Here is a 23,070-nt window from a genome sequence, read left to right as displayed (position 1 = left end):
CCCTCTCCCTATCTCTCCATGGCCCCTTCTGTCTCCCCCCAGCATACCCCTCCCTCCAAAGCAGCCCCCTTTCCCTCTCCCCCTGGCCCCGTGTATTGATCCCCTTCTTACCCTCCCTCCATCCCGGCGTCTTCTACCCAGCTCCTCTTCAAAGCAGCCTGCAATTGTGGTGGCCGGCTTTAGCGAACCTCGCAGGCTGCTCTCCAACTCGGTAGCACGTTCCCTCTGACGCGATCCTGTGAGGTTGGAGAGCGGCCTGTGAAGTTCTTTAAAGCTGGCCACGATCACAGGCTGCCCTGAAGAGGAGGATCAGCGGCGGCAATGGTGAGCGAGGGCGGGAGGTGTATTCCCTGCTGAGGACGCGGGCAGGGAGAGAGCTTGCCTGCGCTTCCAGTTGGTGAGTGAGGGTGGGAGGAGGGGAGGGGCCAGAATGCTCCCTGCCGCCGGGTTCCTAAATGGAACACGGCCACAGATCACACACCACAGCGGCAGGGATCATGCTGTTTTAACAGTGCATGCGCCGGTAAGCTTTTATTATATAGGATACTGTCCCACAGTTTTGTTTTCAGTCTCCACCTGCTGGTCATGATTGGATATATACCCATTCGTAAAGATTAACCTCTACTGGTCTGGAGAGTGCTAAAGAATAATAATTTATTATATGCCGTCATACCGGGAAGGTTCTAAGCGGCTAACAACGGGAAAGCAATACATATAATTCTAATAAATACATCAAGATAAAATAAACATGTGACTAAAATGAATAAAATTGGAAAGATATGTTAAAAAAGCAAAGAACTTTAAGATACCAGCCTGTTGAATAGTTGTGTCTTTAGCATTTTTCTAAAATCTAAATAAGAAGCAGCTTCTAACATCATTTTGCCGAGTCATGTATTCAATTTGGCGGCCTGAAATGAAAACGTTCTCTCGAGGAACCTCTTGAAGTGACAAGATTTTACGGAAGGGTATGTAAACAGATGTACTCTCCGTGTATTCTTGTTAAAGTGACTCAAAGAAAAACGAGGGAGCAAGTAGCCTGGTGACATACCAAAAACTACTTTGTAACAAATACATGAAAACTTAAATCTGGTCCCAGCACATGCTTAGACAAGAAAACCTATTTTAGTTCAGCAATATAATTTTAGTTCTGCAATATAATAACCTGCAGATTACAGGTGAGGGTTCTGGATTTTCTTCCGTATCTTCATTTAGTTGATAGAAGAGCAGCCATTGCATTATTAACTCTTTTAAAGTGTAACCTCTGGTTCCATCTGAAATACTTGTCTCCGTTTCTATTTTCAAGTTTTCTGGCAGTGCATAGGAAGTCAATGCTAATGCCAGGCAGTGCACAGCAGGACTGGAACACAGAAAGAAAAAAAAATATCAAAAGATTATACTTTTTTAAATCATAAATGAAAGACCTAATAGTTTAATAAGTAAAACTTGCCCTGAGAGATCTCCAATCCAGTCATGTTTTCAAGATATCTGCAATGAACATTCATGAGATAAACTTGAAAATATAATGGGGACAGTGTTTGAAAATCCTTCTTATCCACAACCACTGCAGATTTCCTGAAAACCTGACTGGCGGGGGTGGGGGCTCCCAAGACAGGTTTATAAAACAATGATGTTCAGTAAATGACTTTAGCAAACACCTACCTAGCCTTGGTCACTGAAAAAAATTGCCACATTCAGCATATGGGACTCTACCTTCACTATAAAATGCCCTACACTTGAAATACTGTTCTTTGAATAAGGATGTCATCATGTGGTATAATATAACATATGGTTTCCACATTTCAGTAGAAAGTTTTACTTAAGCTAGTTATAATAAAAGGGCAGTATTCAAAATTGCCGATAGGCAGGAGAGGAAATTGTCAGTAATATACAGGGCCAGCTTAACCACTGGATAAGGTGAGGCATTGGCTGAGGGTGCTGGGTGATTAAGGGCACCAAAATCCCCAATCTCCAACCAGTCTCTGCCAGTGCCCAGTAGACTCATCTGAAAATGTTGCATATTTGGCCATTCTGCCAGCATGTGGTTTATCAAGGAATCTGAGGCATCCAATATAGGTATGTTGGAGAAAATAAAAATATGTGTGTACAAGTAATTATGGAAGAAATATAATGATATCCTTCAGTTTTCCCTTCTTTGTGGAGTGAAGAAGTGGTTAGATTAATGTCTAATTTAATCTAATCTAAGCCTTAGATTTATATACCTAATCTCCTGAAGTAGGGGCTCGACTCGGTTTACATAAGACTTCAATAAACAGGGAAATCAGTTTAACTAACGTGAATTACTAAACAAAAGACAATTAACACTCCTTAGTACCATTTCCCGGGAACTGAGTTTGATTTCCACTGTGACTTCTTGGGATCCTGAGCAAATCACTTAACCCTCCCATAGATTGTGAGTCCACTAGGCTCAGAGAAAGTACTCGCATATAATAAATGTAAACCACACTTTGGTTGTACCACAGAAAAGTGGTATATCAAATGCATGACCCTTTGCCTTCTGCCACCTACCTTGAAGGTTTACATGTAGATCCAGAAAATATCTTCCATAGGTCTCTGTCTACATGAACCAAACCTCCTCGAATTATGGCTTCCAGCAAGCCAAAGCCTTCTGTTTCTGTTTGCTGAGAACTTATGCTTCGAAGGGTAACAGCCCATATTTTGGCCCACACCTTTTGAAGCTCTAGTTTATGGGTAGTTTGCAAATCCATTTTCTGGTTCTGACAGATAGCAATCTCCATGAGGCATTTCAGTACATAGGGGGCCCTTTCACCACGACGCTGCTGGGAAAGCAGTTGGTGCAGGACAGTCAGTACCGCTGTAAGCTCATTGCTGGGAAAGCTCTCGGGATACTTTGCTATCAGACATGTTGTAATTTGTAACCTGGAATATTAAAACAAGATATAAAGATTAGATATAAATGGAACCAATTTAAAGCTCTAGTGACAGAAGAAGAAATAGATATTAACCTACTAGGAAACATATCTGAAAACAGAAATTGTGTCTTGTTTGCAGTGTTTATAAACCAAAGAAGAGGGAGATACGCATGTAGGCGTCTTTTGAACATCAACACAGGGGTTGAATTTGGGTACACTTTGCTCCTGGCTATCATACCAATGGCATAACAAAATTTAGTAAAACACAGAAAGGTAGTGGCTCCTATATAAAAAGAGAAAATGTAAAACAAGGAAGACTGGGTTGTCTAAACGATTCTGTCTGCTAGCATTGAATGTATCATGTTTTATACTACTAATAAAAGATAATCCTCACCTTACAAAGGGCTAAAAACGTTGCAATGCCCTACAGTAACTACTGCCCGGGAGGGGAAAAAGACTTCAAGTATTCACATTAAAAAATTGGAAAAATAAACCCGGAGGGGTTTTTTAAGTCTATTGATAGCTCACATGAAAGGTAATGCACTAATTGAATCTATTGGCAGAACCTGTGAGCGCTTGAAGTCTTTTTCACCTCCCGTGCAGTAGTTACTGTAGGGTTTTCTTGATTCCTCTAATGAATATGCATGAGATACATTTGCATATAATGGAGGTGACAGGCATGCAAATCTGCCTTGTACATATTCATTAGGGCTATCCTGAAAACCAGACTGACTGGTGGTCCTCCCGGACAGGGTTACAACATTTCTAGCGCTTTGTAAGGAGAGGATTATCTTTTGGGATTATTTTTGGGTGATTGGATTAATACTACTTATAAAGCCACATTTTCCTTGTTTCTACCTACTTTGAGACCTCAAACCTCACGATCTTTGTAACCCAGTCAGTTTTATTTGCTCTTGTCATCCATGGTTCCACCTCAATATATTTTGTGCTTTGAATATTTAATCCTCTTTCCCAGTCTCAGTAGTGCTTTCAAAGTGCAATTAATTACCTTTAGGATTTCACTGTCTAAACAATTTAGTGGCGATAAACTAATCAATCACTTTTAAACTGCCCTTGCAATACAATAAATTAAAGATAATATCTGCAAAACAAGAATCAGGAGAAGTCCATTTACCAAGGTATGATATCAAAATCATTATGAGATCTCTGCAGATTCTCTCGAACCACCTCCCAGCCCAGCTCAATCCTCCTCCGCTTGTTTGGTGCTGCTCCATCAAGAGACTCTCTTTGTGCAACAAACGATAGCTGAGTTACTTCCAGTACCCTGGTGTCTTCAGTAAACAACTTTGAGAAAAAAATAAGCAAAAGAACGGTCTTATACATAGATAATCAAATTTTTCTTATAGAATAAAGTTCCATTCAAAGCAGCATGTCACTGACATACCAAATCATCACTTTTATATCTATATTTATCTCTGTATATCTAACTATCTATCTATCTATATATATCTATATATTTTGTACTAGGCACTAAAATGATACAAAGAAAAACTTATATCTATATCTATCTATCTATCTATCTATATCTGTATATATATATATCTGTATATATATATATATATATATATATATATATATATATATATATATATATATATATATATATATGTATGTATGTATATATATATAAGTTTTTCTTTGTATCATTTTAGTGCCTAGTACAAAATAATCAGAATTCACAATACCCAGAAAAAATTAAGAGGTCAATATTCAAAAGAATTTTCAAGCACCATTCTGATCTCATATGCAACTTCTTTAAATTAGTCCCCTTATTTTCTTACTCCTGCAACTCTATCTTATCTATATGCTCCATCTTTGCTTATATCCTATGCAGTCTATTAAAATGTTTTACCATATATTGTGTTGACATTGTAATGTAGCATACTATACCACACTTTGATTGTAATTTGAATATTTTACTGCTATAATTGTCTACAGCTTATGCTTGACCTATTCTTTCTGTATACTACCTTGAATGAATTCCTTCAAAAAGGTGGTAAATATATCCTGGTAAAAAAGGAAAAAGGGTTGAACCGACAGGATAGGCTCCTGATTTTGACACTGTTAGCAAGTGAGCTATCAGTGAAGTCTGCTCTGAGAAAGGAACATAATGAGTGGCATGCCACAAGGATCAATTCTAAGTCCATTCTTCAAGCTTTTAAGTGATACTGGGGAAGAGTTAAAAAGTGTGCTTGTTTGTGGATGATATGAAAATCTGCTACAATACACATGCCAGAAAAACTAGGTAAGATGAAAGAAGAGTATACAACTTGGAAAAAATTGTCAAAAATATGACAATTAATCTAGAATTAAACATTTGAGATTCAGAAATTCAAAGGTCAAATACTTTTCTGAGTGTGAAGTACTAAAGTTAACTCATCAAGAAAGGAACCAGAGAGGTATCATCTACAATTACTTCAGCTGAGAAAAGTATTACTACTTTACAAGTCTCTGATAAGATTCCAACATGAGAAATGTATTCAGTTCTGGAGACAAACACAAAAGGACATGGGCATCACAAAGTCAACTCAAAAAGAGGTATCAAAATGGCACACAGCTGCATTAGAAGCCATAAACAGACTCTGAGGAACTGGAATCTACTCTCTGATTATATAAATATCTAGCAGGTGTCACTGAAGTACCATTAAAAAAAAAGCTCAAGGAGAGGGGATCATCATATGAAACTACAAAGGAATATGAGAAAATACACTTTTGCTGAAAGAGTCAAAACCTGGAATTAATAATAATAATAATAATAACTTTATTTTTCTATACCGCCATAGTCAGTCGACTTCTAGGCGGTTTACATTATAAGAAGGCTGGACATTCAGCGAATAACAAAAGGTCTTAATACAATACAATAAGTCTACTTACAATACCATACAATGAGTCTAAATAACAATACAATACAATACATTACAATGAGTCTAAATACAATACGGTACAATAAGTCTAAGTACAATACCATACAATGAGTCTGAATACTAAACAATAATCTAAAAGGGAAACTTACGAGTTAATTGGAGTTCTATGGGTAGAGAATACCTGAATACATGCAAGGAGCTTCTTGAGAGAAAGAAAAAAGGCATTTACAGGGGGGGAAGTCCTAGTGAGGGAGGGGACAGTTTTAGTCAATGAATTTGGCGAAAAGGGCGGTTTTGATCGATTTTCGGAAAGCGTTGTATGTCAGATTGGGTTCGTTTATGTAGTTTTTCAGCCAAATTTGCTGTCTGTTCGCTTGGAACTTAAAGGTTCTGTCCAGGAATGATTTATATCTGCAGCCTGTAATCTTTGGGTATGCAAAGATGTTTTTGTTTCTGGTTGTTCGGGTGGGGTTGTGTAGGATGAAGTGAGTTTGTAGGTAAGAAGGTGCTAGTCCCCAGGCTTGCCTGAAACAGGTGCAAGCAAATTTGAATAATATTCGCGCTTCTATCGGTAGCCAATGCAGCTTTTTATAGTAGGGGCTGATGTGGTCACTTTTTCTTAGTCCAAAAATTAGGCGAACGGCAAGACAAGCCAAGCTGGAAACAAAAAATGAAAATATACAAAAATCTGATCAAAGAAAAACGCACTAAGCATTATGCAAAAAAAATTGGTACTTCAAAAATAAACAGCAAAGAATTGTTCAAACTAGTAAAAACAATAACCGATACAACACAAATACTTAAAAAGGACAACGAGCCCACTCCATCGGCACAAACCCTAGCCAACTTCTTTCAAAATAAAATCGCTGAACTAAGAGCAACTCTACCCACAACCACAACAAATGCTCTTCAATACCTCGAACCCCACGACCTAGACACCAGAGTAGACATGGTATGGGACCACCTCGAATACCCAAACTGGCATCAGTTCCTAAATTTATTCAACAAGTACACCAAATCTAACTGTCTACTTGACACATGTCCCCCAAAAATCATGACAGTTGCCCCTCCAGTATTTAAAAAGGAACTATTCGCATGGCTAACAACCGTTCTTACAAGCGGAACATTAAAAAAAAAATGGGACACATACTAATCACTCCAATCCCTAAAGATCAGAAAACCTCGTCAGCACTGACATCCAACTTCAGACCCATAGCAAGCATCCCGCTTTTCACAAAGATACAGGAAGGATTGGTCAACCTTCAACTAGTAAACTACCTGGACAAATTTAACATCCTTAGTGAACACCAATCAGGATTCAGGAAAGGATACAACACAGAAACTGTCTTAGCCTCCTTACTGAACCACCTCTATGATCTCTTTAGCAAAGGCAAAAGCGTACTGATTCTACAATTAGACCTCAGCAGCGCGTTCGACCTGGTAGACCATGAAATCATGCTACTCTGCCTTGAAGTAATGGGAATTTCTGGAAAGGCCAAGAAATGGTTCCAAGAATTCCTAACAAACAGATCCTACCGAGTAATCAGCAATGGAAACTACTCCAAACCATGGAAAAACCCGTCAGGCGTGCCTCAAGGTTCCCCACTATTGCCCACCCTTTTCAATATCTATATCGCCTCCTTAGGTCACCTCCTACAAAAACTAAACATAATACACTACATTTACGCAGACGACATATCCATTCTAATCCCCTTAAACGACATCACAAAAGAAATTGTAGACAACCTCTCAAACATAATGACCAAAATCGATAAATGGACCACCAACTTCAAACTGAAACTAAACGCAGAGAAAACAAAAGTCTTTCTGGCTAGTCCTAATGACAAAATTACGAGAACATCGATAAAAATAAACAATCACGAATACCCAATATCCAAAAACATAAAAATACTCGGTATCACTCTAGACACACACCTAACTATGACTGACCACACAAACTCACTAGTGAAAAAATGTTTTTTCACACTATTGAAACTAAGGACCATAAAAAAATATTTTGACCCAACATCATTCAGGTTGCTGGTACAGGCACTGATCCTATCCATCCTTGACTACTGCAACATCATCTACCTGGGTATCCCACAAAAAACAATAAAAAAAACTGAGACTAATACAAAAACCTGGAACTAGAGTGGATTTGATTTAAACATAAGAATAGCCTTAATAGGTCAGACCAATGGTCCATCTAGCCCTGTATCCCGTCTTCATGGAGGCCAATTTAAGTCACAAGTACCTGGCAAAATTTCAAATAGTAGCCACATTCCATGCCACCGATTCAGGGAAAGCAGTGGCTTCCCCCAAGTATGTATTAACAGCAGACTATGGAATTTTCCTCCAGGAACTTGTCTATTTGTCACAATTTAAATCACTAGTCAGAAAGACTTGATTTAAAATCATGCCTGTGACGTTATGAATGGATTAATGAAATTCATTTACCAAAAAATGTAAATATAGCACGACTATACAGCCTCATGCCACATAATTAAAACTTATCCTTATTTCACAATGAATAACTTTTGGACTATAATGTATCTTAAATAGAAAACTATCTTTAGGCAGAATTTTCCTTAAAAAAACCCCATTTTATTAAAAAAAATAAATCCAATTTAACAAAATTTAACAAAAAAAAAAAAATCATTGATTTTTATCCACCCTGCCTGAAACACACGTTCAAAACACAGAAATTATAGGAGTCAAAACAGTCATTTACTATGCTGTGGTAGAGGTTTCTACCATGGCCCTGAGTGCTAAATGCTCCGAATCTCATAGAATTCCTATGCGTGTTGGAGCTGCTCTGAGCATTTAGCACCTCAGGCCTTGATAGAAACCTCAACTGCAGCTTAGTAATAGAGGGCCATAGAATTCAGACATGCATGAAACAGACATAAAAAGATCTCAATGGTAGAGGGAGGAAAAAAGTAGACAACCACACATCAAACAAGATGTGCGACAACACCACAAGCAGATTCAAAGATTCTTTTCTGCTGGCATCTCTTACATTTTCTCAGGTAGTTAAGAATAAAGATTCATGGCACTACTGGTCAGGAAAAACCAGTTCCAATTCAACTGGGATCCCAAAAGAGCAGGCCACTCTCACATAAGAAAAAATATATTAAAAAAAAAAATGTGTCCCCTGAAGCTTTACTTACATGACTGCTTTAACTTACAATGTGTGTCAAGAATTCCAAGATCCTTTCACCTCCTCTGATAAGTTTAATACTAATACTGAGTTCCATGCACACAAGAGGTTTAAGGAACATAAGAAAATTTTGCTCTTTGGACATGAAAAATGATATTATCTAAGCTTCCAAACACAAAAGAGCTTTAGGGCTGGACCCAACAGGGTCTGTGTTGCAGCATATTGCATATCTAAGCTTCAACAAATATATAAGAAATATTTTTAAATCACTTAAAGTATGTAAAACTGGCTCTCTAACTGTTCAGGCACCATGCAGGGTCATAATCAGGAGTTTGTGAGCATTGAATAGTCTCCTGGTAGAGGTGGTGGAGACAGACTGTGTCTGAATTCAAGAAAGCATGGGACAGGCACGTGAGGTCTCTTAGGGAGGGGAGAAGATAATAGATGTTTGCCTTTATCTGCCATCATGTTTCTATTCTATGTTTCTACATTACAAAGCCTTTTGGGAACAGAAAAATGATAGCAATCCAAGCATAGGCTCGTGGATGATACAAAATCCAGGAAAAAAAACCCTGTTAGAATGGAAATGGTGATATAACAGAGAGAAGTGAGAATTAAGGTGCGGCATGAGAGTGCACAAATGCTTGCCTGTCCCAGGCACTAAAATACCAACTTATGGTTAATGCAGTGGACTGAGATCCTGGGAACCGAGTTCAATTCCCACTGCAGCTCCTTGTGATGTTGGACAAGTCAATTAACCCTCTATTGCCCAGGTAAAAAACAAACAAACAAATCCTTAAAACACGAGCCTACTAGAGTCAGAAAAAGTACCAGCATATAATATGTACTACGTAAATCTAGTAGCACTATAAAAATGATTAGTAGTAATAATATTAAAAACAGAACCCTTCTAATGAAGTACAATATCGGAAGAGGAAACACAAGGTAAAATTAATAGGATAAGAAAACTCCCTACAATAAGAGTAAATATTTTTAAATAAATTACAGATAACCAGCAGTAATATTTAACTATAATTGGCACGCTTTGGGCTTCTTAATGTAGATGTACTAGAAAAAGTAAAAGTATTTTTAATTTTACAACCAACTGATTTAAAAACCCTGCTCCTATATTATGACAACTGAATTATCCAAAATCTATTTCTGCTAATGCTGCTTTAAATATAATTTACACCAATGACAGACACTTTTACCTGATGACAGATATCGGAGGTTAATTCTACCAAGTTTTCTTTCACAGCAATGTGACGAGAGCCAGAAGAATATTTTCCTCTGCTCCCAATCTGACTTATTTCATCCACGAGAATGTCATACAAGGCTTGCAAGATCTTTTGCCATTTTACTGAATCGTGGGCATATGCGCCTAAAAACACAAAATAACTGCAGTTAATATATTTCAACATTATGTACTGTATCAGGCACACAGGGGTCAATATTCAAAGCCAATTACCCAAGCAAGACAGCTTTTTGTCCTGTCAACTGGCACTGAACTAGCCCTGAGGGCACTACTCCCTCTAAGCCAGTGGTCTCAAACTCAAACCCTTTGCAGGGCCACATTTTGGATTTGTCGGTACTTGGAGGGCCTCAGAAAAAATAGTTAATGTCTTATTAAAGAAATGACAATTTTGCATGAGGTAAAACTCTTTATAGTTTATAAATCTTTCCTTTCAGCTAAGTCTTAATAATAATATTGTAATTTATAGCTAAAGAGACATAAAATCAAGAAACTGTTTTATTTTATTTTTGTGATTATGATAAACGTACCGCGGGCCTCAAAATAGTACCTGGCGGGCCACGGGTTTGCGACCACTGCTCTAAGCTGAGCGGGAGTCCTTCACCTATGGTCCTATTAGTACGAGGTGCTGTTTTACTATCACAGTTTTAGTAGTGAGGGACAAGCAAGCTATGAGGACTCCAGGGAACCTGCCCGTTTCCTCGTGATAGAAATCACAATATTGAAGCACCGTCCCCCACTGAACAATGCAAGGAGTCGGATGACTCCTGCTCAGTTTAGAGCAGGGATGTCAAAGTCCCTCCTTGAGGGCCGCAATCCAGTCAGGTTTTCAGGATACCCCCAATGAATATGCATGAGATCTATTTGCATGCACTGCTTTCATTGTTTGCTAATAGATCTCATGCATACTCATTGGAGAAATCCTGAAAACCCGACTGGATTGCGGCCCTCGAGGAGGGACTTTGACACCCCTGGTTTAGAGGAAACAGTATCTGAGGGGATATTCAGTAGTACTTACCTGGATGATGCTACTGAATATCCTCTCTACCCACTGTATAGGTGATCCAAGGATGGAATCAGGGTGCACAGTAACAGAGCAAATGGAAGACGCAAAGAGAAGACAGACAGTGGATGGAAGGAACTGAATGAGAAGATGAGGAAAGCAGAAACCACACAACAAAGGTATAAAAAAATTTTTCTATTTATTTATTTCCTTTTTTTTTGTTGCTTTAGGATAAGTAGTATATTAGTTGTGTTGATAAAAATTTATAAACAAAGCCCTGCCAGCTGAACATCTCTTTCTCTAGTTCAGCAGCCAGAACTTTGATTTATAAGGAAGGAATAAGCTAAATATTGCAGTACTGAGGCTTGTATGGATGCTGCGGGGACGGGGTGGGGACAGGGACGGGGTCGTGGGCACAGGGCAGTGACGGGGACAAATTTTTTAGCCGTGCCATTCTCTAATTTCAATGAACCATTTTTAAATGACATTATTTGTATCTTGTCTACTGTTTGCAACATCCTTCCATCATGTGCCTGGCTGCTCAAGTATCTTAAGCATCTTACTGTTACTGCAACAGATTCATCCATCATTGCTGGCATCAAGGAACGTTTCTAACATTTATGGTAATAGATACTTAGGTATTTTCCTGTTCATCCACCACACAGTTTAGGTTCTCTTCTACACCTATGTCTGAAAGACAATCCAATTACCTTCCCAGATGATATATAAACAGACAATTGAATCTTCGGGAAGGTTGTACCAAAACCAAATAGAAATGGAAGGCTCTATTTGTGATTTATAGAGTTGTACAGAATATTGTCCTTTTTTATACTTTAATAAAAAAGATTTAATTATAAAATCATGAGTGTTGGAGGTTTGTGCAAAAGAAGGCAGAGTTTGCGGGGATGGGGACAGAGTGCGGATGGAGATGGAGCCTGTGGGGTGGGGCAGGAATGGAGACAAACTTTGTCCCTGTGTCATTCTCTATTAGGCATCCCTTATATATTCACTAAAAATTAATACACCAAAAAGGAAACGAGATGAGGTAGAACCAACTTATTTCCATCTTCTGCCAATGGAAAGGACAATGTTACCAGGAGTAGCCTAAAGGTTAAGGCACTTGACTGAGAACCAGGGAACAAAGACTCAAATTCCACTACGGCTCCTTGTGATTTGGTAGGTCATTTAACCCTACAAACTTCTACAAACTTAGACTGTCCTCTGGGGAAAAGTCAATATCTACTGTACCTGAATGTAACTTGCCTTGAGCTACAAATGAATTAGGTGTGAGCTAAATTCCTGTACTTGTCTGTAAAGTATCAGTGTAAGAAGACCAAAGCATGACAAACATCACAGCTTATATTACCAAAATGTGTGCTTCCAAGAAGCTGAAAAATTAGTGTTAGAATGTTCTTAATATAAATGACAATACATAGAAATGCAATTCATGCCTCTTCCTGTAAAGAGTTTCCCCTGAGAGGCTAGCCTATGGTTTGAGAAGAAGTGAATTAAACTATAAAATAGAAGTGCTTGTTTCCAATGCATACCGAGAAAATTAACAGATTCCTGTTTGTATCTAACAATTCAAGAAACAACAATCAGGCAGGCATAAATACATAAAGCAAAATATTTTTGACATGCCTCTTTCTGAAGTTTTGACGCCTTTGGGATGATGAATATGAAGCTGCAATTGGAGCAGCTCTATAATTTCTTCCTTCAGGGAATCCTTGGGCCTGTAGTGGTTCCAGATTCGAAGAATGGTAGGCAGAATTTCTTCTCCTAACCTGCAAACACGCAGGCGACAGTTTGCTGCAGTCACTCGCAAGAAGATATTGAGTGCAGCCAATATTTGTTCCAGGCCTGCAGGGTTCACTTCATTCCTGAATGAAAAGAAAGGTCGCCACTTACTAATTCATGGAGTTGCCCAAAATGATCACATGTGGAACTAGCAGAAAGCCCATCTGAAATTTTAAGACCTTCAGTACAAAGCAGATTTGCCCATTCTAGCTTTTTCTATAAATTAATAACCTTGTTAAGTAAAACCTTTACCTATAAAAAGTATAAAAAGGGCTTTAGCAAACAGAAGAAGCTAGAACAGAACAGCTGTAAAACAACAGTCTTCATATTTTCTATGCACGTTCTCCTCCTCCACTCCCTATTCTGAAAAATATGACTGAGATGAAGTAACCAGCAAGCAGAATAAACAAAATGAAAGCAAAGTTTGTCTCATTTCCAATCACTTATTTCAACATAATTTTTTCACAGATTAATACTGTCATCTCGAAAGCAAAAAGCACAGTTACTTACCGTAACAGGTGTTATCCAGGGACAGCAGGCAGATATTCTCTACATGTGGGTGACGTCACCGACGGAGCCCCCTAGCGGACGTTTTCGCAAGCAGACTTGCTTGAAGACCTTCATGCTTGCGATTGGCCCACACATGCGCGCAGGCCCCTCCCGCCCTGCCTAGGGCATGCATCTCCTCAGCGTGTCCTCAGTTCAGATAGCAAACAAAGAAGCCAACCACGGGGAGGTGGGTGGGTTGCGAGAATATCTGCCTGCTGTCCCTGGATAACATCTGTTATGGTAAGTAACTGTGCTTTATCCCAGGACAAGCAGGCAGCATATTCTCTACATGTGGGTGACCTCCAAGCTAACTATAACAGAATGGAGGGAAAGTTGGCAATTTAGGAGAACAGACTTCGCAAAACAGACTGGCCAAAGCAGCCATCACGCCTGGAGAAAGCATCCAGACAGTAATGCGAAGTGAACGTATGAACCGAGGACCAAGTGGCAGCTTTACAGATTTCCTCAATGGGAGTCGAGCGGAGGAAAGCAACAGACGCCGCCATCGCTCAGACCTTGTGGCCCGTGACTCGACCCGGCAGGGAGAGACCAGCCTGAGCGTAACAGAAAGAGATACAAGCGGCCAACCAGTTAGAAATGGTCCGCTTAGAAACAGAGCGACCCAAGCGATTGGGATCAAAAGAGATGAACAGCTGGGGAGCAGAACGGTGAAGAGCGGTGCACTTCAAGTAGAAGGCCAACGCCCGCTTACAATCAAGAGAATGCAGAGCCACCTCACCAGGGTGAGAATGGGGCTTTGGAAAAAACACAGGAAGAACAATGGATTGGTTGATGTGAAAATCAGAAACAATCTTGGGCAAGAAGATGGAAGACAGTGAAAGGGGGTTCCGCAACCAAGGCTTGAAGCTCACTGACCCGATGGGCAGAAGTGAGAGCAATAAGAAACACAACCTTCCAAGTAAGAAACTTCAAGTGAGCCCGCGCTAGCGGCTCGAACGGGGGTTTCATCAATTGAGCAAGGACCACGTTAAGGTCCCAAACTAACAGAGGAGGTTTGAGGGGCGGATGAACGTGGAAAAGTCCTTTCATGAAGTGGGAAACCACAGGATGAACAGAGATAGGCTTCCCGTCAATCGGCTGATGAAAAGCAGCAATGGCACTAAGGTGGACTCGAACCGAAGAGAACTTGAGCCCAGCGCCAGACAAGTGCAACAGATAATCCAGTACAGCTGACAAGGAGGCAGACAGGGGCTCCAGCTGCCGAGTAGCACACCAGGAAGAAAAGCGGGTCCACTTCTGATGGTAACATTGGCGAGTGGACTCCTTCCGAGACACCTCCAGCACATCCAGCACATGCTGGGAGAACTGGAACGAGGGCATTAAGTCTCGAGGAACCAAGCTGTTAAGTGCAGAGACTGGAGGTTGGGATGAAGCAGAGAACCCTGACTCTGTGTAAGCAGAGAAGGAAAAATAGGCAGAGGGAGCCCAGAAGGGAGAACCAAGGTTTTCGGGGCCACCGAGGAGCTATCAGAATCATGGTGGCACACAAAGACTTGAGCTTGACGAGAGTCTTCAGAATCAGAGGGAACGGAGGGAATGCATACAGGAACCTGTCCGTCCAATCCAGAAGGAAGGCATCCGCCTCGATCCTGAGAGAGGTGTAAACCCTGGAGCAGAAGCAGGGCAACTTGTGATTGAGGGGAACGCGAATAGATCGACGTCTGGAGTCCCCCAACGAGCAAACACCTGACGCAGAGTTGCGGAATGGAGAGACCACTCGTGAGGCTGCAGAATACGACTCAACTTGTCTGCCAGACAGTTCCGCTGGCCCTGAATATAGACAGTTCGAAGAAATATGTTGTGGCGGATGGCCCAATCCCAGAGACGCATCGCCTTCTGGCACAGGGACCTGGACCCTGTGTCCCCCCTGTTTGTTGATATAATACATGGCGACCTGGTTGTCCGTACAAACCAGCACCACTCGGTCGCGAAGTAGGTGACAAAAAGCTTGCAGCGCGAGAAAAATCGCTCGAAGCTCCAGAAGATTGATGTGATAAAGGCAGTCGGCACGGGACCACAGACCGTGAGTGCGCAGACTGTCCAGATGAGCCCCCCCAAGCATAGGTCGATGAGTCCATCGTGAGGACCTTCTGCGAAGGAGGAGCATGGAACAGAAAACCTCTGGAAAGATTGGAAGAGAGCAACCATCAACGGAGAGATCTCCTCAACAAAGGAGTCACGACAATGCGTCGAGAGAGAGGATCCCGAACCGGGTTCCATTGGGACGCCAGAGTCATTGAGGAATACTGAGGTGAAGTCTGGCAAAAGGAGTCACGTGAACTGTGTAGGCCATGTGACCAAGGAGGACCATCATAAGCTGAGCCGGCGCCGAGTGCAGAGGGGTCACCATTCGACCCTAACAGATCCTCCTAGTCTTTGTAATTTTTAATGGAGTAAAAAAATTGATTCACTTGTATCCATTCTACACCATTCAGGATTTTGTAGAATTCAATCATATCGCCCCTGAACTGTCTCTTTTCCAAGCTGAAGAGCCCTAAACTATTTAATCTTTCCTCATACAAGAGGCGTTCCATCCCCTTTATCATTTATTTATTCATTCATTCATTCAGTTTTCTATACCGTTCTCCCAGGAGAACTCAGAATGGTTTACATGAATTTATTCAGGTACTGAAGCATTTTTTCCCTGTCTGTTCATGATCATATAGGTGGGACGAAACTTGGCTGCGTGGGCTCTCATAGGCTCTCCAACATGCGGAAGGCACCCGGCGTGGAAGGCTGACCAACAGACGGAAGAGGAATCCCCATGAAGTAGCGCTGTGTGGGCTCAGGGGTAATTCAGTGGCTGGTGGACAAATGAGGCATCCCCCCAAAGCGGCACTGCAGGGTTCTTCAGCGGCTGGCGGACAGAGGAGGCATCCCCCCCGAAGCCGCACTGCGGGGTTCTCCAGCAGATTTTATGCGCCCGCACCTGGAGTACTGTGTCCAGTACTGGTCGCCGTACCTCAAGAAGGACATGATGGTACTTGAGAGAGTCCAGAGAAGAGCAACTAAGCTAATAAAGAGTATGGGGGACCTCTCATATACTGACAGACTGAAAAAACTGGGGCTTTTCTTGCTGGAAAAGCGACGACTTAGAGGAGACATGATAGAAACCTTCAAGATCATGAAGGGCATAGAAAAAGTAGATAGGGACAGATTTTTCAAACTATGGGGAACCACAAGCACAAGGGGACACTCAGAGAAATTGAAAGGGGAGAGGTTTAGAACAAACGCCAGGAAATTCTTTTTCACCCAGAGGGTGGTGGATACATGGAACGCGCTACCGGAGGATGTGATAAGCAAAAGCACACTACAGGGCTTCAAAGAAGGTCTGGACAGGTACCTGGAGGACAAAGGGATAGAGGGATACAGATAAGAGTAGAGGGATAGGATTAGAGATAATTTATAAAATTAGTCGGAGACCACTGTTCAGGCAGTGGGCCTGATGGGCCATCGCGGGAGCGGACCGCTGGGCGAGATGGACCTCTTGTCTGCCCCAGCGGAGACAACTTCTTATGTTCTTATCCTAGGAATAAGCCATGGATTTTCCCAAGCCATCTCAATAATGGCCTATGCAAACCTTTTTTAAACCCTGCTAAGCTGATTTTACCATATTCTCCAGCAACAAATTCCAGAGTTTAATTACACGTTGTCCTTAGATAAAGTTTTTAACAATATACAGAATTCCTATAAATGCTGGAATACTTTCTATTATGAAGGAAGTGACTGAAAATGTATACATTAACTGGAACGTTATTGCAGATAACGAAAGAAAGGTATTACCTGACATGCTGCATTGCTTTTGAAAAGAAATCAAAAAGTTTGGAACTTAGACCATCCATCTGCAAACAGCATCCCCTGACCAAAGTGTGAATAATTCTGGCCAATAGAACTCTGTTGATTTCATTGGAAGGCTGAAGATACAACTTGAAGTACGAAGTCAACATATCTGTGAAAAACAATATATTAGCTTCTAAATTATATCTTTACTACTAACAACTTTAAAACAGTGTCTATCAGACATAAAAATTATTGAGTCTGGTTTTGAGAGTTAGGTTCCAAAATTGATCTCTGAAAAACTTTACTAGGGCTGAGATCCTAAATTTAGACTCAAATTTTTACTAAATTCCTAAATATAGGAGAGAGAGAGAGATTTTCTTCAAAACATAGAATATACTATCAAAAAGGATGGGGTCCTCTCCAACAACTGGAAGGCCTTCTGTGGTGTTGCACAACACTTCCCACTCTCCCCTATCTTACTTAACCTGTCCATGAGCTCGTTTGGAGACATCAAACTCGAGGATGAGAACATTATGTCATATGTGGATGACATCCTTCTCCTCATCCCAATAACCAACTGACACTATCCAAAAAATCTCAAATAACAGATAGAATTCAAACCTAGGCAACAATCCACAAACTATGCCTCTAAAACCAAAGTTCTTTACTTTCATACCCCTCAACAGACAGCACCAAGCATCACTCTCCAATCAGGTTACACCTTCACAGTAGACAAATCCTCCAAAATTCTTGAATTTAATTTTGGACTCCACATTAACTATGGAACCACAAATCTCCAACCTTTAGAAGAAAACTCTCTTCACTATGAGACAACTATAACTCATCAGACCATACTTTTATCAACACCATTTAGCCCTAATCGTGCAGATGCTGATCCCGCCCCAGCTAGATTACTGTAATTCTACCTACATGGGAATTAACGTCACCCTTGTCTACAAAATGCAGCTCATACAAAACACAGCAATAAGACTCATATCCAAACTGAAAAAATATGACTCGGTCTCCAATTACCTCAACCAATTTCACTGGCTACCCGTCTCATCCCAAATAAAGTTCAAAACATCCTGCATTATACACTGCATACTTTTCAGAAACTCTGATGCGCCACTCATTCATCTATTGTCCTCGGGAGGGCGTGGCTTGGACGCGAACTCTGATGGTTGGATAAACGAGTAGCTCCACATATACAAGCATATATACAAGAAATACTACCAAATATTTTAAAGAAATTACGAAATATATTGAAACATGACTTCAACTAAACAAAATAAAGCTGATTTGGGAACCGGAATATCGGGAAGCAATAAGAGGTCAAAACCAGAGCCAGGTACACCCTCTAAAACCCCGCTACCAACAGAAAAAAATCTCGACGTTATGGAAGAACTAAGACAAATAAAAGAAATTGTCTTAGATAGTAACAAAAAACTACAAAAAGCAATGGAAGATGCTGCAATCCTTACTAAAAGAGTGGACATCACAGAAAATAGAATTTCAACATTGGAAGATATTACAGAACAATTAAATATAGATATGAACCACAGCAAAATCATATGGAAAGAAATAACAGAGATTAAAAAAAATCTTGAAGACAGCCGGAATCGTGAAAGACGGAATAATTTAAGAATAATCGGATTACCTGAAGGTGTGGAAAAAAACGATCCAATTGCATTTCTGGAAAAATTTCTACCTAAAATACTACCACTGAAATTTAAAACGGAACTAGAAATTGAAAGAGCTCATAGGATTCCAACACAAAGAAATAACACTCAAACAGGTCCAAGAACTTTAATTTTCAAACTTTTAAGACATCAACAAGCAATTGAAATATGTCAAATAGCCAAGGAAAACAAAAATCTCAAATGCCAAGACTCAAAAATACATATTGTCCCGGACTTTGCGAAAGAAACAGCAACAAGAAGAAAACAATTCTTAGACATGAGACCACAACTAAGATCTCTAGGAGCTAGATTTGGGCTCCTTTACCCGGCGATTATGAAGGTTACTATTGCTAACAAAACACAAAACTTTACGGATCCAAAAAAACTACAGGAATTTATGGATCAACTTGAGCAACCAATGACAATTTAAAGGACATTTAATGACCAATTTGTGAAAACTTTGACTTATATGATAATATATTTCATATGACTTTCAATATAAGAACTTTTTGAAAACATCGGTTAAAGATTTGGATCTTTCAAAGCAACGGAAAGAGAACGCACAAGGATCGAATTAAAGATTTAAACAACTTGCAACATTCTCCATGGATAACAAGAAAACTGAAGAAACACAAAAATTTAAATTCTAGAATTCTAAACAGAATAAATAGAATAAACTTACATGCAGGAACGAAAAATGGACTGAGATCCGTCTCCGAATTCGAATGGTGACGAAGGAAGTTTTTTTTTTTTCAAACAAACTTAAAGATGTACTGATTGGTTGAAAAATATTGAGGGCGGAGTAATGGTGAGAAGGAGAATCATCCTTCAATCACAGAGAAGATTATAAAAAAAGAAAAAACACGAAGTGATTGGTTTGTTTGATTTCCTATTGAAGGCGGTACTTCCGGTTTAATTTTGCGTTTCAGATACATTACAATGCGTTTCAAATACGATATATATGAAAAGAATTTATTTGAGACGCAAAATTTGCCTGATAAGTTTTTAAATATATTTTGTCTCAAACTTCATGTTTCTTCTTATATAGATAATCGTTCTTTTCTTTGTTAAGTTGAATCTTAGCATCCACAGTTTGTTCAACCTAGCACTCCTCTGCGGGAACTGTGATGAATATTTCTGGCACGGGGATGGCGATTCTCTCGAGAATCATAGGAAAATAGTGAGCATAAGAGATGAGAGAATGCCTGTGCTGGAGACTCTTATTACAGTTCCGCGGAAAGAGGCTAAGCTCGGATGCCTTTAACATGATACTTTTATTATACCCAGGTATGAAAGCTTTTTAAGGTAAAAATAATTTACCACCTTGAAAAGATCCAAAAAAAAAAAAAAAAAAAAAAAGAATTGTAATTGATGGGGGTTTTTTATATATATATTCCATATTCTCAGATATAAGTAATGTAATGTAAATGATAGTCATTCTTATGGATTTAAAGATATACAAATATAGAAAAATAATCTTTTAATATATAAGAATGACAAAAATTTTTTTTTTTTTATTTATTCTTATAATTAATGATACAAGAAGAGAAAATATACAGATATAGAGAAAAGATGGTAGTACTTTAGATAAATTATTAATAGCTTGGGGGAGTTATCTAAATCTAACCTCAATCTGCGTATCCAAGTTTTCGTAATTAATAAGGGGGGGAAGGGAGGGATAGGAGGGATGGGATGGAATAAAAGGGAGTTATATAAGGTAATTATGGGTGTAAAGGAAAGAAGAGATATGAAATACTTAAAATATTGGGAAAATATATATAATTTAATACCTGAAAAATTAAAAAGATAAATGGATATTAAAATAATGTCCTTAAATGTTAACAGTCTAAATCATATGATAAAAAGGAAAAAAGCACTATCATTTTTAAAAAGGCAAGATGCAGATATATGCCTTATACAAGAGACCCACCTCTCACATATAGAATCTAATAAGCTAGAAGGAGGTTGGGTCAAATATTGTTTTTTCTCACCAGCTATAGGAAAAAAAGCGGGTGTTGCTATTTTAGTTAATAAAAAATGCTCTGCTTCATTTAAACTAAAAGCTTCAGATATTCATGGAAGATGGATAATGGTGGAAATGAATATGGGAAATACTACCATGACGTTAATTAATATATACGCCCCTAATTCGAACCAAAATGAATTCTTTAAAACTCTTCAACAACTGATCATACCACTGGCTACTTCAAATCTTATAGTAGCAGGGGACTTCAATGCTGTAATGGATCCTTTATTAGATAAAAACCCAAGTAGAATTATGAAATCTATGGGACTAGATAATTTGATTCAATCTTGCGATTTAACAGATATATGGAGAATACTTCATTTTGATGGTCGGGAATTTTCTTTCTGTTCTCATGTTCATAATTCCTTTTCAAGAATAGATTATATCTTTACTTCAAATCATCTTGCACATCAAGTGACACAAGCAGCCATTGATCCAATTATTTTATCTGATCATGGTGGAGTGTGGATCAAAATTAAAACTACAGATCAAAATAATAACAGACCAATTTGGAAATTAGATAATACACTGTTGGTTGACCCAAATTTTTGTGAAAATCTTCTAACAAAAATGAAAGAATTTTTTCAAATAAATGATAAAGATGAGATTAACAGAGAAACTTTATGGGATGCTTTTAAGGCATCAATTAGAGGACAAATAATTTCTTATTCGGCTTTTCTAAAAAAACAAATTAAAAAACAATTTTTAATCTTAGAAAAAGAGATTAAAAATTTAGAATCAAAACTTATAGAAAAATGGGAATATTCTATTCAACAAGAATTATTAAAATTAAAAGGTAAATATAATGAGATCTCATCTAAGATGATTAGGAAAGATTTATTTTCTCAACAAACGTTGTATTATGGTAATTCAAATAAATCAGGAAGAATATTGGCAAATTATCTTAAAGCGAAAAAAAGGAAAACAAAATTAATAGCTATAAAAGATGAAAATGGAAATACATATACACAAATTGAACCTATTTTAAAACAATTCCTAAAATTTTATAAATCTCTTTATTCTTCCGAAAATTATTTAAATAAAGAAAAAGATGGTTCTGAATTTTTAAAAATGTTAGAGGGTCCAAAAATTCCTGAACATATAAAACGAAGTTTAGAAGAACCAATATCACTAAAAGAATTAGGAACAGCTTTGAAATCCCTTAGAGTTGGATCCGCTCCAGGTGGTGATGGATATACAGTGGAATTTTATAAAACATTTCAAAATTTTTTATTACCCTATTTATTAAATCTTTATCAATATCAACTCAATAAAGGTTGTATTAAAGGCACTATAGCAGAATCTTTAACTATTGTTTTGCCAAAATCTAATAAAGATCCCACTTTGGTCTCAAACTATAGACCAATATCTTTAATAAATGTAGATGGAAAATTATTAGCAAAAATACTTGCGCTAAGATTAGCTAAAGCTCTCCCCCATATAATAGGTATGCATCAAACAGGATTCGTTGCTCAAAGACATTCATCTCACAATACCAGATTAACATTCCATATATTATATTTAACAAAGAAAATGAATGAACCTACTTTTGCAATTTCATTAGATGCAGAAAAGGCTTTTGATAGAGTAGAATGGCCTTTTATGTATCAGGCAATGGAATGGTTTGGTATAGGTCCTGGATTTATACAAATGATACAAACAATGTATAGCTCCCCTTCTGCTAGATTATATATTAATAATACGTTTTCAGAAAAATTTAATCTACAGAGAGGAGTTAGACAAGGATGTCCCTTATCCCCTTTGCTGTTTGATATTGTTTTAGAACCCTTAATATTAGCCATCCAACAAGCAAAGGAGATACAGGGTATACCTCATTCAGATAAAGAATATAAGATATCTGCTTACGCAGATGATTTATTACTATATTTGAAGAATCCAGAATCCACCATTCCACATCTACTTGAACTGATTGAGAAATTTGGAAATTTTTCAGGATATAAAATTAATTGGAATAAATCAGAGATTCTTCCACTAAATATACACTGTACAAAAGGTTTATTTGATAC

General features: G+C 38.7%; 1 protein-coding gene across 6 annotated transcripts in view; it reads right to left on the bottom strand.

Moving 5' to 3' along the window:
• The window catches only part of ATM (ATM serine/threonine kinase), a 191,004-nt gene that overhangs the window by 142,977 nt on the left and 24,957 nt on the right, over nucleotides 1–23,070 (bottom strand). For all 6 annotated transcript variants that reach the window (XM_033947802.1, XM_033947805.1, XM_033947806.1 and 3 more), the window contains 6 exons: nucleotides 17,342–17,507; nucleotides 12,833–13,071; nucleotides 10,148–10,317; nucleotides 4,027–4,196; nucleotides 2,527–2,898; nucleotides 1,163–1,357 (listed from right to left, as the gene is read on the bottom strand). In XM_033947802.1, coding sequence (XP_033803693.1) covers nucleotides 1,163–1,357; nucleotides 2,527–2,898; nucleotides 4,027–4,196; nucleotides 10,148–10,317; nucleotides 12,833–13,071; nucleotides 17,342–17,507 — 1,312 coding nt within the window. The remainder of the gene's footprint in view (nucleotides 1–1,162; nucleotides 1,358–2,526; nucleotides 2,899–4,026; nucleotides 4,197–10,147; nucleotides 10,318–12,832; nucleotides 13,072–17,341; nucleotides 17,508–23,070) is intronic.

Source organism: Geotrypetes seraphini, chromosome 6, assembly GCF_902459505.1.
Source record: "Geotrypetes seraphini chromosome 6, aGeoSer1.1, whole genome shotgun sequence".
Classification (NCBI taxonomy): Eukaryota; Metazoa; Chordata; class Amphibia; order Gymnophiona; family Dermophiidae; genus Geotrypetes; species Geotrypetes seraphini.
This window is presented reverse-complemented; position numbering and strand designations above follow the sequence as displayed.